The sequence below is a fragment of the Bos indicus x Bos taurus genome, chromosome 23 (assembly GCF_003369695.1).
Source record: "Bos indicus x Bos taurus breed Angus x Brahman F1 hybrid chromosome 23, Bos_hybrid_MaternalHap_v2.0, whole genome shotgun sequence".
Lineage (NCBI taxonomy): Eukaryota > Metazoa > Chordata > Mammalia > Artiodactyla > Bovidae > Bos > Bos indicus x Bos taurus.
In genome coordinates this window covers 32909208-32925922 of record NC_040098.1, presented here as the reverse complement: position 1 = coordinate 32925922, position 16715 = coordinate 32909208, and the positions used below count along the sequence as shown (strand labels likewise).

At 41.2% G+C, this 16715-nt stretch overlaps 3 protein-coding genes and 1 pseudogene across 3 annotated transcripts in view; 2 read left to right on the top strand and 2 right to left on the bottom strand.

Moving 5' to 3' along the window:
* LOC113881719 overlaps positions 1-16715 on the top strand; it is a 61873-nt gene that overhangs the window by 21636 nt on the left and 23522 nt on the right. Inside the window, exon 3 of the mRNA XM_027524784.1 lies at positions 3850-4211. Within this exon, the coding sequence (XP_027380585.1) occupies positions 3850-4211 (362 nt within the window). The remainder of the gene's footprint in view (positions 1-3849; positions 4212-16715) is intronic.
* On the bottom strand, positions 1769-2190 carry LOC113881706 (histone H2B type 1-B). The gene has a single exon (XM_027524773.1). The coding sequence runs from the start codon at positions 2168-2170 to the stop codon at positions 1790-1792; it is 381 nt and encodes a 126-aa protein (XP_027380574.1). The 5' UTR covers positions 2171-2190; the 3' UTR covers positions 1769-1789.
* On the top strand, positions 2521-3240 carry LOC113881686 (annotated as a pseudogene).
* LOC113881660 (histone H1.2) lies at positions 9003-10669 on the bottom strand. The gene has a single exon (XM_027524732.1). The coding sequence runs from the start codon at positions 10629-10631 to the stop codon at positions 9990-9992; it is 642 nt and encodes a 213-aa protein (XP_027380533.1). The 5' UTR covers positions 10632-10669; the 3' UTR covers positions 9003-9989.

The window sequence follows — 16715 nt, the reverse complement described above, 5'->3', positions numbered from 1 at the left end:
TGGGTATATCTTTCCTTTTCTCCTTTGCTTTTTGGCTCTCTTCTTTTCACAGCTATTTGTAAGGCCTCCTCAGACTGCCATTTTCCTTTTTTGCATTTGTTTTTCTTGGGGATGGTCTTGCTCCCTGTCTCCTGTACACTGTCATGAACCTCCATCCATAGTTCATCAGGCACTCTATCAGATCTAGTCCCTTAAATCTATTTCTCACTTCCACTGCATAATCATAAAGGATTTGATTTAGGTCATACCTGAATGGTCTAGTGGTTTTCCCTACTTTCTTCAATTTAAGTCTGAATTTGGCAATAAGGAGTTCATGATCTGAGCCACGGTCAGCTCCTGGTCTTGTTTTGCTGACTGTATACAGTTCTGTAAAATATCAACTATTAGGAAGAAAGGAGGGGGCAAGGAGAAGGAAGATAGAAGCAAGCAAGCAGGCAAATAACAAGAACTTCTACCCCAGGAGATAATTTTGAAGAGGCTGAGATTATATTGCCACCAAGATCTCATCCCTCCAGAGAGCAATTCTTAAACTGCAGCTTGAGTTCAATCTTTTTTTCTTTTTCCCCCAGAGATGAGGGGAGGGGGTTACCATCTAAAAACCAAGAATTTAACTTCTAAGACAAGCTTCTGTTTCACAACTATGTTTTGTGTATGCTGAGACAGGGAAGTCTTCTCATACAGCAGTCACCTAATTTGTGTGGGATCTGGGAAAAGTTCATTTAACTTCAAAGTTTAAAAGTGGTCTTTTTGAGAAATTCTACTTCGAGTTTTTATTTCCTTATCCAAACACACTGATGTATGTCACCTAAAGATGGTGCTTATAAACCAAAGGAAAAGACTTTCCCCCACCTTTTTAATATGCAGTCAACCGCTGACTTTTCGTGGCTCTTCCCCTCATCCAGCCCCGCTGACTCCTTTCCCACAACCAAGGCCCTTCCTATCAGGATTATTTTTGGAGTAGTATGTTCTTTAAAAAATTTTCCCAAGAAAAATTAGCACACCTTCCTCTTCACCTGGGGCCTTCCTAGTCTGCAAATGAGGAGACACCAGATGGGGAGGGCAGGAAATTCAAACCATTTTCCCCTCCTCGAATTGGGAGTGCCACACTTTCAACCCCTTCTAGTGTCATCCCAGGAAGGTAAATGACCCAGGAAACTGGAACCCAGATGTCAGGAATGCAAGAAAAATGGAAACGGCTTTACATTGGCTTTTTCCATCACAATAATTATAACGAGAAATTAGAAAATCTCATTTCAACCATGTGCAGAGTTTGAGTTAACACCTTATAAAAGTGTCCGCGGTTTATTAAAGGAACGACAGGTGATTTTGCTTAAGTTTCCCCAAGAACAGGGAGAAAACTCCACTGACTTGCCTTCCCTGCAACCTACCCTGAAAAGGCAACCTGCATAACGATGCCCTGAGGATAGGGACTCTGAAATCCCCCAACCACTTCCTTACCCGGGAGGAAAATTCTAATCACCATCAAAAATTTTTTAAGAGGACTCGTGGAGAAGAGTGAGCATTCCCAAGCATCTGGATGCTTAGTCCATGGCAAACAGGAAGATGTGTCTTTTGGGGGATGTCTCTTTAATGCCAAGAGACCTTTCAAGTAGTTAGAGGTTCTGGCTCAAAAATTGCTCCAACTATTAACCCCACTAGAGTAGATGCTTAAATCTAATCAATAGGACAGAATTGCATTTATCCCGTGAGAAAACAGCCGTTACAGTCCTTCTTCGATAAAGTGGGTGGCTCTGAAAAGAGCCTTTGAATTAAATGCCTATGCAGGCACTCATTTGGAGCTGGTGTATTTAGTTACGGCCTTGGTACCCTCAGAAACAGCATGCTTGGCCAGCTCCCCGGGCAGCAGCAGGCGCACGGCCGTCTGGATCTCCCGGGATGTAATGGTCGAGCGCTTGTTGTAATGCGCCAGGCGTGACGCCTCGCTGGCGATGCGCTCGAAAATGTCGTTCACGAAGGAGTTCATGATACCCATGGCCTTAGATGAGATACCAGTATCTGGATGGACCTGCTTCAGAACCTTGTACACATAAATAGAGTAGCTCTCTTTACGACTGCGCTTGCGTTTTTTGCCATCTTTCTTCTGTGCCTTAGTGATGGCTTTCTTAGAGCCTTTTTTAGGAGCCGGAGCAGATTTAGACGGCTCAGGCATTGTTTTGCCGTAGAAATGTTAGGGGGTAGTATCCACAAGAAAGATAAGTAGTGTGAGTTTAAAAACCATTTATTTATAGTGCTTCAATGTAAATGAGGAATCGAGAATTCTCACTTTTGATTGGGTAAGATCAGTACAGTTTCACTAAGGTCTGAAGGGAGTGGTTTATGCAAATAAGGGACACACATTTTCTCTTTTTATTGGATAGAAAAGCATCGTACTTTTGACCAATAGGAGACCTAACTGGCGCATCCCTCCGCTGTCTATTAAAAAGTTTTCTTTTTTTCCCCCTTGGTCATCCAGCGTTTTTTTTTTTTTCTGCTCACAAGTTTTGCTGTTGAATTGTACAAGGTAACTATGTCTGGACGTGGTAAACAAGGAGGCAGAACTCGAGCTAAAGCCAAAACTCGGTCTTCCCGCGCTGGTTTACAATTTCCAGTAGGGCGAGTGCACCGCCTGCTCCGCAAGGGCAACTATACAGCGGGTTGAGCCGGCGCTCCGGTGTTCTTGGCGGCGGTGCTGGAGTACCTGACGGCAGAGATCCTGGAGCTGGCGGGCAACGCGGCCCGGGACAACAAGAAGACCCGCATCATCCCGCGTCACCTGCAGTTGGTTATCCGCAATGACGAGGAGCTGAACAAGCTGCTGGGCAAAGTCACCATAGCCCAGGGCGGCGTCCTGCCCAACATCCAGGGGGTGCTGCTGCCCAAGAAGACCGAGAGTCACCACAAGGCGAAGGGGAAGTAAAGCCTAGACAAAAAAAGAAACTTTTTAATAAACTGCCTAAAGGCTGTTTTCAGAGCCATCCACATTTTCATTAAAAAAAGCTGGTAGCCGGCTTATGCTGCGTAGGTGGTTAATTATAAAGAGACAAGTGATATTAAAATAAAGACTCTAGAAATGTTATCACAAGCATTATTTTAGTGCATAGCTGGCGAAACCTTTGTAATCCACAAGGGCCTTTATAAAGAGAAAGGGAAACTAGTAACAGTACTTAGTCTTGAGTGTAACAAAAAGCAAAGAAATTACTCTTGCCAAGATTAGTTTTCTCTTGCCTTTGCTTTACAAGTTTTAAAACAATTTTTTTTTTTCCGATGAAAGTTTATCAGGTCCCAGTGTATATATGTCATCAATTCCACCTTTGCATGCATGTGATTTTTTAAATCATCCACCCAGGGGCCCTGGCATGTAGTTTTACAGAAGATAAACTCCGAATTAGGGGAGATCTGATGACCAAAGTTAGAAAGTGGTAGTCCTGGTAGTTCGAGATTTACTTAAAGCTAACCCAACTGTGGGGGAGAAAGAACAATTGTACTCAATTTAGGATTGGCGCGGAAATACCACCTTGAGAACGTGTCAAGAATTAAGAATATCAGGTCCCACTTGTATACTGAATCAAAAGTTAACATGGTGCCTAAATGGCTCGTTATGTACGTTGAAGTTGGCAATAAGATGAAACAATTTAGAAAAATTCCTTCGGATCGCCTATATTTAAAAAAAAAAAAAAGGCATAGAAAATAGGGGTAGAAGTAATTCATCCAATCAGATTCTTTCGTAAATAACCGGTCTCTCCCGGTCACTTTTTAGCCAATGGTTTTATCGCGCGGTACTTTTGAAAAATTCCGAGACCAATCAGAATGCTTCCAACTATATTTAAAGGCAACTACCTACGCTTGTAGCAGACCTTTGGTTTCTGTTCACTCACTTGTGATGGCTCGTACTAAGCAGACTGCTCGGAAGTCCACCGGTGGCAAGGCGCCACGCAAGCAGCTGGCCACTAAGGCGGCCCGCAAGAGCGCGCCGGCCACCGGCGGCGTGAAGAAGCCGCACCGCTACCGCCCCGGCACGGTAGCTCTGCGCGAGATCCGCCGCTACCAGAAGTCCACGGAGCTGCTGATCCGCAAGCTGCCGTTCCAGCGGCTGGTGCGCGAGATTGCGCAGGACTTCAAGACCGACTTGCGTTTCCAGAGCTCTGCGGTGATGGCGCTGCAGGAGGCGTGCGAGGCCTACCTGGTGGGGCTCTTTGAGGACACCAACCTGTGTGCCATCCACGCCAAGCGCGTCACCATCATGCCCAAGGACATCCAGCTTGCCCGCCGCATCCGCGGGGAGAGAGCATAAAGTTGTTTTCTCTGTACTTAAAAAAGGCTCTTTTTAGAGCCACCCACATTTTCACCGAAAGTAACTGTAACACTGTCAGTGAGGCATTAGAAACTACGAAAAGGTAGAAAGCACAGGTTGAGTTGAAGTTTACTGTTCATAAAAGCTATTGAATTACCTAGAGAACTGTCACTGATAACTAAGGCCTAAGGTCTCATTTAAATATTCACGTCTAGAGGTATAATGTATCCAATGGAATAAACCGATTCCTGAGGCCTACAGGTGATAAAACGTGGTGACTATAACTACAAAGTTAGCAAGTAAATGAGAAAACATTTTTTAAGAAACCGTATCTGGCACAAAACTCAGGAAAATGCCACATTTATTAACTTGAATACAAAACTATAATGCTTTGTTTGCCTATATTTTTGACTATACTCTGGTTCCATCTTTAAAGGGAAATGTTCAGAAATGTTTTGTAGAGTATATTAAGTCAACAGTGGGAAGAGAATTCAGTATTCACTTAAGATGACTGATCACAATTTGTTTTATCCTCTTGATAACTTAGAGAAGAATTTCAGCTTTAGAGCACTACAAGTAATGTCAAGTAACGCTTTAAGGCTTGTTTTATAATTTGAAAATCCTCTGTCAAATTTTCATATGTGAGTTTTAAAATTTGGAAGAATTCTTCAAAGACTAGCTTCTACGTTATACATTTCGCATCTCAATTCTCCACTATGTACTCACTCTCATTACTGGGCACACAGATAAATGACATTTAGTACAATTTCTTACCAATAATTTAGGTGAGTTTGTCAGTGGCTCAGATGGTAAAGAATCTACCTATAATCCAGGAGACCCAGGTTCTATCCTTGGGTCAGAAGAGCCCCTGGAGACGGGCATGGCAACCCACTCCAGTATTCTTTCCTGGAGAATCTCCAAGGATAGAGGAACCTGGGGGGCTAAAGTCCATGGGGTTGCAAACAGTCAGACACGACTGAATAACTAACAATTTCACTTTTCACTTTTTGTCAGTGGTAAGTAGTATTCCCTGAAGACATTCTTAGATCAGACTGGCTAGCAACAAGTGAACTATATATGAACAGATCTACACATCACTTTATATATTGCATTAATCCCCCCAAAAATTTAGATTCAGTACATGTTTTCAAGTCCTAAATATTCTCATCAATATCCCAAAATAATCAGACAAAGGTTAATTGTAACAGAAAAGAACATTGAGTGGAAATAAAGGTTTTAACCAGCCTTAATTAAAACATGCCAACATTTAAAAGAATTTCTTTTAAATGAGAGCATGTGAACAGACTATACTCCCAGGGGCCCCTTCCAGGGCCTTGGAAGTACAGAGTCTGACACTTGAGTTTCATATCTTCAGGGTAAATCTGCCTTTCAGCACTGGCTATGCTTTTCCAAATTACATATGGCCTTCCTTGTCCTCCTACTACTCGGTTCTACCGTACCTCAGCAGAGTACCCTGTTGAGAATCACTGGTCTTGGATGACTCTCAGTAATCTGGGATAGAGCACTGCTTTGCATGATGCTTTGGATGATGGTACCATTTTCAAAAAGATATACCAGGAGAAGAAACTTCATTGAGAGGACATAAAGTCAACTCTGAGTAATGGGAACACTTTCAGTCCAGGTAAATTCTCTGGGACAACTTTACAGGTGTTACTGATCCACTCTGTACTGAATATCACCACCTTTAGAGAGGTCCCTATGCAAGGAAGAAAATAAAACCATGGATTCCTTAGAAGAGTCAGTCTAATAACTAACACTGATAGTTTTCCATGGATCAAGTACTGCAGGATCTAATTGACCTAAATTATTGTATATAACACTTGCTACAACACTGAAAGGCAAGTTCTCTCACTGTCTCTATTTAATAGAGGAGGAAGTTATCGTTGCCGGGAAGCCAAACCCAAACTAAATATTTTTGATCAATAAAATAGATTATACAGAAATGGATGATCAGACCTAGTTTCCTCCTCAACAGAAACTCTCTTGGAGATTGGGCTGCCTCAGGATGAACAGGGAGGGCCTGCAGTGGCCTGGCTGTTGCTAAAATCTGTTATCAGATTCCTGTGGTCAGAAGCCTGGTATGAGGTGCGGTGGGCAGGATGACCAGAAGAAACATCAGCTCCTAGAGATAACCAAGTGTACTTTATGATCTTTAGTCTTAGACTTCAGGACCAGGTCATCATAATTATTTCCTTGGAAACGTCTAAATTCTACTCCAGGGTAAATATTTTCTTGAGTCTTCCTTTCAGTATTTACTATAGAGCTGCTGCTGCTAAGTCGCTTCAGTCATGTCTGACTCTGTGCGACCCCATAGACGTTAGCCCAGCAGGCTCCACCGCCTCTAGGATTCTCCAGGCAAGAACACTGGAGTGGGTTGCCATTTCCTTCTCCAATGCATGAAAGTGAAAAGTGAAAGTGAAGTCGCTCAGCCCTGTCCGACTCTTAGTGACCCCATGGACCGCAGTCTACCATGCTCCTCCATCCATGGGATTTTCCATGCAAGAGTACTGGAGTGGGGTGCCATTGCCTTCTCTGACTATGGAGCTATATTGTTCAAAACAGTAACCACTAGTCATTTGTGTCTATTAAGCACATGAAACTGTGGCTAGTCTAAATTGAGATGAGCTGAAGTGTAAAATACATGCCATATTTCAAAGAGTTAGTATGAAAAATAGAATTTAAAAATCTCGTAATATTTTTACCTTAGATTAGTTGCTGAAATAATATTTTTATTTTAGTGGGTTAAATATTATTGAAATGATTTTACTTGTTATACTTTTTTAAAATGTGGCTACTAGAAAAAATTTTAAGACATATGTGGCTCTTTACCATATTTCAGAGGAACAGCACTCTTCATGGAGGGTTATTATACTGGTTTACTGATCAGAAAGTAAATAGTTATGTCCTTAATGTGACCAGGCCTCAGTAATAATGGCACCTATCTTAAAGAACTGTGACAAGAATGTGTTTGAAAACAAATGAAGAGTGCTCAGCAACAGTGCTTGGCACCTTGTAAATTAGTGCTCAAGACATGCCAGATATTGACACTTCCCTGGCAGTCTTGTGGTTGAGACTCTGTACTCTCTACTGGGTGGCATGGGTTTGATTCCTGGTTAGGGAAATAAGATTCCACTTGCCTTATGACACGTCCAAAGGAGAGAAAAAAAAAAAAAAGCTACCTTAAAACACTATTGCTGTTACCTCTGTGCCCTAAATCCCTGTTCCCTTCTGAAATTCTTTAATGATGTAATCATATCTAGTTCTGGGCCTGTTTCTCTTTGGCATGGATTTGAAACACAAAGTTACCTTTTATATCTCCCTCAAGCATAGAAAATATGATACCTAGAGCATTGCCTAGGGGAAGTAATAAGATATTTACTTTTTCAGCATGAAAGCACTATGTACAGAAAAAAATAGAATAATGCTTTGCAAGGAGACTTTAATTTCTGTTACATTTCTATCATACATGAAGATTTCATGAATTTTCATTATCTATCACTCAGCAGTTTATGCAGTATTCATTGCCATTTCTGGCTAATCAGCCATTTTGGCCAATTAAAGTATATTAATGCTGTTCTCAGTATTTTATAATAATAAGTGAATATTGAAAATATTAATAATGTTAAAGTTTAGGTTTTATAAACCAAATTGTGACAACGGACTTTTTGTTAAACTAGCTAATTTTTAGTTTCAAATGAATGGGTTATTAGACCCCAGTCAACTATGTAAACTTCCCTCACAGAGAGGGAAGGGAACATAATTTAAGAACTTGGATAAAACTGAGGAAACTGTTGAACATTATCTAAAGACTAAAGTAAAATGAGAGATTTTTACAGTGACTTAAGCTCTCTGTGAATGAACTTTCCCTCTAGCCTTACTAGAGAATAGTTACATTTGTTTTTGATGAACATGTTTTATTTGAAAGTAAAGAACATCTTTAATTTATGCAAATACAGTTGCAGGAAACGTTCAGTGTTAGGATCAACTCTATAAACCCAATAAATTTACACCACAAAAGGGCATTCACAAGAGGTTTAAAGAAAAATAAGAGAATCAACTTTTGCTTAAGTTGGTTCGTCCCCTGCCTCTTAGAGTGGATGTGAAAATGAAATTATTTGACAGAAAATGCGAACATAAAAGAACATGGTGCTGTTACTATAAGCCCTAACTGTGATTTGATTTGGAGTGTCTTTATTAGGTCTTCTGCTATTGCAACTTGACCCAACCTGAGATAAGTGGAAAGGTCCCCTGTGGCAGGAATTCAGGCAGCTCAAAGAACCAGGAACTCAGGTGTCATTAATACAGACATTGCAACCTTTTCTATACATCTCTCATCTCTGCTTTTCTTTGCACTTTGGTTACCATTCTATGCTTTTTATCCACTAGACCTTTTTGCTTTCCTCCTACACAGTGACTAAGACTAGGAATGAACTCCGTGGCCCCTACCAATAATGCAGGAATTAACGTTAACTCACAGATTCGTCCTTGCGGTTGAAAAACTGAGCTGCAGGTCTGCAGAAGCCCCTGCCCCGGTAAACGGTCTTGAGAAATTCTCTACCCAGGAGACATGACATGAAAATGAAAGAATCCACATACAACGCTGTTAATGAAAAAAAAAAAAAAAAAGCCCTTTATTAAAAACGCCATCCCATCCCATATACACACGTTTCAAAACTTTACCAGTATACACTTTTTTTTTTTTTTTTTACTTAGCGTAGAAACATTTGGATTTCACAAAAAGGCGTTTAAAGCATCTACGATTTTCAGATGTTGAGGTTCCCGAAAAGAAGGATCCTTGACTGGCCGGCCAGGACAAAATGGCCGACTAAAAGTGGTTTTCGATGCTGTCAAATCATCACACATTTGCTTATAAAGTCAGAAAGTGCAAGGAACAGAAAGATCCCTGGTCCAGCTTTGCTTCTGGTGGAAGAATCACTGCCACCGCTGTAGCATTTTTCAAATGTTCCTTTGCTGCCAGAGTAAACAGGAATTAAGAATGTGAGGCAACGGCGTCAGTACCCACCCTCTTGCCTGGGTTGAATACCAACGCCCCCACGACAGCAAATTTGACTTTTGAAAACGTAGAAAACGTCCGAAATACCACACATTTCTCTATCAAGCAAATAGGGCTAACCCAACAGAAAGAAAACATTAAGAGACCACAGAGGGAAGACAGTCACCATCCAATTAAAAACAGGGTGAAAAATCACAGGCTGGAGGAATGAGCCAACCGGCGAGCAAGGCGGGACTTTTGAATGAGTTTTTAGCCCAATCGGAATATCCCGTAAGACTGAGAAACTGGCTGGGTTTAGTGCTGGTTGTTTTTGCTCTTCACAGGAGTGGGGCGGGGCCGGCGGAAATCCCAAGTACGCAAGCCAGCGGAAAGCGCTTGCAACTGCTGACCAGGAGGCTGACAGAAGACACCGCAGGGCAAGGGGCAACCCACAGGAATGGGTTCCAACTCTGCAAACTCACAGCAACCGCTCTCCCCTGCTCTCACTGGTGTTCCTTGGGTAGTGCCAGCCATCTGCAATAACTCCCGCGTAAGCCTACCCTTGAATAAGAATCTAAAGATAAGGATACACAACACGAAAAGGAGTATACAGCTCTTTTTTTGAGATCAGTGGTGGCTCTGAAAAGAGCCTTTTGGGGTTTTAGAAGCAGACGATTTAACAACCTACTTCTTCTTGGGTGCAGCCTTCTTGGGCTTGGCAACCTTGGGCTTAGCGGCCTTCGGCTTAACCGCCTTCGCTGCGCTTTTGGCGGCCTTCTTGGGCTTGGCAGCCTTAGCTTTCTTGGGGCTCTTCGCCACTTTCTTGGTCACAGCAGCTGCGGCCGGTTTCTTCGCTTTCTTCGGGGTCTTCTTAGCAGTTTTCTTTGGAGTGGCCGCGCCCGTGGCTTTCTTGGTCTTCTTAGCCGCCCCGGCAGCCTTCTTGGGCTTGGCCGCACCCGCCTTCTTCGCCTTGGGCTTGGCCTCCCCGGTGGCTGCCTTCTTGTTGAGCTTGAAGGAACCAGAAGCCCCAGTGCCCTTAGTCTGCACCAGGGTGCCTTTGCTCACCAAGCTCTTGAGACCCAGCTTGATGCGGCTGTTGTTCTTCTCCACATCGTAGCCAGCGGCCGCCAGTGCCTTTTTGAGCGCAGCTAAAGACACGCCGCTGCGTTCCTTGGAGGCGGCGACAGCCTTGGTGATGAGCTCGGACACCGGGGGCCCGGAGGCCTTCCGGCGCGCCCCAGCCGGCTTTTTGGCAGCCTTCTTCTTGACTGGGGTCTTCTCCGCAGGAGGTGCGGCAGCGGGAGCAGCAGGAGCAGTCTCCGACATGGTGAAGATCTAGAACTCGGGTACAAGTGGCAAAGCGCCGATGAAGCTGCGCTTGGGCCGGGCCGCCGTATATATAGAGCGCAGGCGCGCGCTGATTGGTGCTCCGGTCGCCCGCCTGGCTGGCAGGCTCTGAGCCGCCGCGATGCGCCCAAGTTGTGTTTGTTCTACTTCACAAAAGGGGGAAAATATTAAAATACCCTACACCAAATCACCCGAATTTGGTCAGGAAAGGATCTGAGAAGCCTCAGGCTTCGTGCTCTCCATTTATTTTGTTCACAATCACAAACACTACGCGTCCAGACGTCCCGAACTCCCCCAACTCCTAGGGAAGTCCTGGGCAGTCGGAGACCACTTTCTGTTTTTCTTCTAAATTACCTGTTCGCTCCTTTGCCCCTGAAAGTTCTTTTTCTCAGGGATGGTTGGGCACATGCTTCTCTTCTTTTGGGACCAAAAACGAAATGGTTTCCACCTAAATTTTCACCATAATTGTGTTTCTTCGCAAGGGAAGTAACACAGGTCCTCTGTGAATTCTGCGTACAGACCCACAGGAACTGTGGACTGGGACCAGGATTCTGGGACCAGTCCAAAGCTGTTAGAGCGGGATGGGAGGGGGTTCGTAAGCCTTGGGGGGTCCTGAGTGATGGGGGGTTAGAGACTTAAATCTTTGATTTGAAGACATTGAAACTTTATCAAATCCCTCTTTTCATAGATGGGGGCGGGGCACTCTTTTCACTTCTCCAAAGGCGAGAAATTGGGCTGTTTTTTAAAAGCTCTCAGGTTCCCCTCTGGGTTGTGCAAGGCGGGGGGTCTGGCCCTCAAGAATAGGGATAATGAGGGAAGAAAGAAGACCCTCTTAAGCCTACAAATAACCCTCAATAGACTTAACAGTGAGGGACATTTAGATGATCGGTTTTCAAAGAAAGCAAGCATTTATTTATTTTTGTATGCTGTAATAAAGAAATGAATTGCAGCACACGAAAATTCTAGATTACTTCCAGTAACAATATCTAAACATATATCATGGCACAGGACACTTTCTAACTGGGAACTCAAATATATAGATGGAAATAAAGCAACTGACAAGACACACTTTTGACTTTTAAGATAAACTAGAGATTTTAAATAGAAATCGTGAAATGACAAAATTTTAAACAGACATAAAGTAATTAGAAAAAATAAATTATTATACCACTTTTTGCTGATAAGCTCACCTTTTATCCCCTCTAAAACTGACTGTATGTATTCTATTCTGAAGTTCACTATACTACTACATCTAGATGGAAGTATGTACTAAAGACATCAGTCTTAGATGTGGTAATCAAAAAATGTGATAAATTAAGTTCAATGATGAATGAAACATGAGACATCTTCTTTTAGACTAAGGATAGCCCCATGATTTCACTGAATAACATTCTTTCAACATTTGGAAACTATGTCTACTGCTGGTCATGTCCTCTGGGAATTAGCAACCTAATAAGATTAGTGATGGGTGAATTAGCAGCCATAGAAAATCACTTTAGACCTGCCATCCATCAGTGTGACTTGGGCATAGGAATTGTAAGAAATCATTGAAAGTGTATGAACAACTAAAGCACCTTCATCATACAAATATATTTTGGCAAAAAAATAAAACAAGAACATGCAATTTGTTCTGATTCTATGTTCAGTGAACCGCCTGTTCATCTGAAACTCAGCTAAGGGCGCATAACGAGCAGGAAAAGAGCTATGTAGAGTCTTGATTACTATGCCACTGAACTTCTCTTCAGTAGAAATTGGTGTCCCTTTTTGCAAATCGGGCTTCCCTGGTAGCTCAGCTGGTAAGGAATCCACCTGCAATGCCAGAAACCTGAGTTTGATCCCTGGGCTGAGAAATTCCCCTGGAGAAGGGAATGTCTACCCACTCCAGTATTCTGGCCTAGAGAATTCCATGGACTGTATAGTCCATGGGATTGCAAAGAGTTGGACAGGACTGAGCCACTTTCATTTCGTTTTTGGAAATCAGCAACCTGTAAATTTGATTATTGTGATTCAGTTTTATGATATGACTACTCAGGTTTAATCAATCAAATCACATCTCTGTATGCAAATCTAAAGTCCAGAACCAGACACCAGCCACTCAAATTCTTGCTCCTAAACTTCTGGCCACATAGTGCAGGTCAGAGGCAGAAAAACACATAGACTTTCTCTAGATCCCTGTAACTAGTACTGAGAAAAGTAAAAAACAAAGATATTTCTTCATGTCTTCTCAAGCTGCATTAGAGAATTCTCCACAAGTCCACTTCTGGTTCATGTAATGCTCTAAGGCCATGTTATACAATAAAATAAAATGTGGATATGTAAGTCACACACATAATTTTAAACCTTCTAACAGTCACAATGAAAAAAGTAAGAAGAAACAGGTAGATCTAACTTTTATAATGTATATTATTTAACTCAGTATATCCAAACTACTATCACTTCAATATGTAATTGATACTTCAAAAAACATGAGACCATTTCTATTCTTTTTTTATAGGGTAAATCTTCAAACTCTGGTGTGTATTTTACATTTGTAAATTTGCAGATTAGCTTCATTACAAGTGCTCAATGACCACATATGACTGACAGCTTTCATATGGAACAGCATGGCTTTAGAAAAGGTAACATTGACTTAATATTTACTTTTTGATTAGGCTCAGAGTATATAAAATTAGACCTTTCCTTATAGAAGATTGATACACTAATAAGGGTTTTGTATAGTAGAGATGCAAGTGAATTCTTTCTAGTAGAAAAGATAACCCCAAAAGTTATGATTGTATTGCCTAATAGGACGTTAACCAATTTTGTATCTGATCTTTCAGCTTTCCAGCATTCTTTCTTGCCCTGAACATATTTCATTCTCCTGTATCCTGCTTTGACCTACCTTTGTCATTCTGCTAGTTCTGTCATTAATACTTAAATCATTCTTTGACCCATGTACAAACTCACTATGCACAGTCTTTGTATGAGATTCATGTTTTGAAAATTATACTTTGACACTTGGTTAGTTTGTCCTACAGGCTCTGAATCAGAATCTTTAGAAACTATTCTAAAAGATGGGAAGATACAAAATTTTTTGACCATTTGCTTTAAAGTGACCTTAGAGCCTATAGATGTTCCAGGAAGTCTCAGGCTTTGCAATAAGATTGAACAAGCCCGTGATCAAAAAAAGTCGTACTAAAATTAGCTCAAGGGAAAATTCAGATTAAGGGTGTGGTCATTCCACTCAAAATTGATGGTTTCAAAATAGCCAGCCACAAATTGAGGACAGAGTTAAATATCTGCCTTGCAATAAATTGTGTATACTTGTATTTACACACATCCTGACTATTATGAGTTGGCTAATTTCGTTTCATCTTCTTCAGATATGGAAAGCTGACGGACAAAGTAAAAGATGCAAAGCAGATTGTCAAGTGCAAATGGAGCTGGAGAGAGAGGCTCAAACAGCAAGATGCATTCAAAGGAGAGTGAAAGGAGTGGTTGGGACAGGTGTATGGGTCAGGGACTGACAATCGATTTTTCTTTCACTTCCTCCTTCTACTTTGCCAGAATAGAGTTCTGTCTGCTTGTTGTAAGCCCCAACTGGGAGTGATTAAACCTGCTTTTTCCTGACTCACCAAGGAAACTTTGGGCTGAGACTAAAGATTCTGTATCTTATTCCCTGGCACACTGTCAAAATACACTCCACAGAGAACCATAATAGTAAAGCACATAGTGGAAGCTCAATGAATACATGGAGAGTATTATAAAAGGAGCATTACATTGGAAAATATATTTACCTACCATTTTGGAAATGCTGTTAGAATCACATAAAGTGACACAAGAAACCTAGGGCATTAATAGGCACCTTATTCTTCAAGCTTGTTTTCAAATTACTTTTATAATGATTTCAAAAAGTCAGAACTACACTCAAAATGATTTATCAATAGCAGAAAGATGTATCTGTTTAGGCCGCTAATGAAAGCAATTATAAAGCACAAGATGAAAATACATATGGGGAAGTAGCCTTAATCAGAATAAACATAGGGCCTTATACAATGACTATTTTGGAGGACACAAGGACATACAAATTTTGGTAGGTTTCTTAGGACATACTTTTGCTTTTTATTTCCCATCTCATCACTATGCCATGTACGAGCTTTTCTCATATACTAAGCACTTGTTAAGGAAAGGACACCAGAAGAGATAATAAAGGCAGAGATCAGCCAAGCAAAGTGTCTGTCTTAAGGAATTATATGTGGTGAGACTGACACAGACAAGCATATTATCATACAGTGTGATAAGTCTGATAAAAGACACAAACCACTGTGAGAAAAAAGAATAAAACCAAAGAGTGTTCTTGAGCCAGTTATAACTTTGCCTTCAAGTACTTACCAATCCAATTGGGAAATTAAGACATCAGAGAACAGGTTAGAACAGTGGTTCTCAAACATTTAGATTTCAAGACCCCTTCCCATTCCTAAAAATTAGTAACCCACCTCCAATGTTTTGTTAATGTCAGTTATATATGTAGATATTTACTACTTAAAAATTAAAACTGAGTATTAAATTTAATAATTCACATTTATATGATGTTTACTACCAATAAAATTAATTATATGTATGAAAAATTATATATAATTAACAAACATCATATAATCTTTTCATTTATATAATATTATGAGGGGAGACCCTGGTGGCTCAGATGGTAAAGAGTCTACTTGCAATGCAGGAGACCTGGGTTTGATCCCTGGGTCAGGAAGATCCCCTGGAGAAGGGAATGTTAACCCACTCCAGTATTTTTGCCTGGAGAATTCCATGGACAGAGAAGCCTGGCAGGCTACTTATTGTCCAGGGAGTCGCAAAGAGTCAGACCCAACTGAGTGACTTTCACTCACTCACTCACATAATACTATACATACTATATAGAGATTTATATACAAAATACATAATAGTATAATACATAGTACTAAATACATAATAGAGAGTTGGACTACAAAGAAGGCTGAGAGCCAAAGGATCGATGGTGAACTGTGGTGTTGGAGAAGACTTTCAAGAGTCCCTTGGACTGCAAGGAGATCAAACCAGTCAATCCTAAAGAAAATTAACTGAATATTCATTGGAAGGACCGATGCTGAAGCTGAAGTTCCAATACTTTGACCACCTGATGCAAAGAGCCAACTCATTGGAAAAGACTCTGATGCTGGGAAAGATTGAAGGCAGGAGGAGAAGGGGGTGACAAAGAATAAGATGGTTGGGTGGCATTACTGACTCGATGGGTATGAGTTTGAGCAAACTCCAGGAAATAGTGAAGGACAGGGAAGTATGCTGTAGTCCATGGCATTGCAAAGAGTTGGACACGACTTAATGACCAAACGACAACAAAAATATACATTTACAACACAATGTTACATATAATATATATAATAGAGCACTGCACATTATAAATTTCATATACAAATCCATATACAGTATATATAAATGATATGTATTTAGTGGGTTTCCCATTTGAGCCACCAGGGAAGCCCACTAAATATATACTACTGTGTATTTCATATATAAATCTCTATATAGTACATATAATTCATATATACTATATATGGGTTTGTATATGAAATTTATAATATGTAATGCTATATGTATATAACATTGTATTATAAATGTGTATATTATGTGTCATAATATGTATTGCTATATGTATGCTGCTGCTAAGTCGCATCAGTCATGTCCGACTCTGTGCGACCCCATAGACAGCAGCCCACCAGGCTCCCCCGTCCCTGGGATTCTCCAGGCAAGAACACTGGAGTGGGTTGCCATTTCCTTCTCCAGCTATATGTATAGTATGTTGTAAATATAAATGTGTTATAAATGTATATGTAATATGTGTAGTAGGTCAACTCATAAAAAGTTCCTCATTCTCTACCTCATTCAAAATCCTGGCAGCCCCAGGCTAACCTGAGACTTGTAAGGCTGCCTGAAGGTGGAGAACACAGTCAAACTGTTAACGAAAGAGAGCAGAGGGAAAGACAGCAGCTTTGGGGTCCACACACTTCTTTTCAATACCAGTTCCCCCATTCACGAACTCGG

Coding starts and splice junctions, on each gene's coding strand:
- LOC113881706 (XM_027524773.1), bottom strand. CDS start 2,170: ATGCCTGAGCCGTCTAAATCTGCTCCGGCTCCTAAAAAAGGCTCTAAG.
- LOC113881660 (XM_027524732.1), bottom strand. CDS start 10,631: ATGTCGGAGACTGCTCCTGCTGCTCCCGCTGCCGCACCTCCTGCGGAG.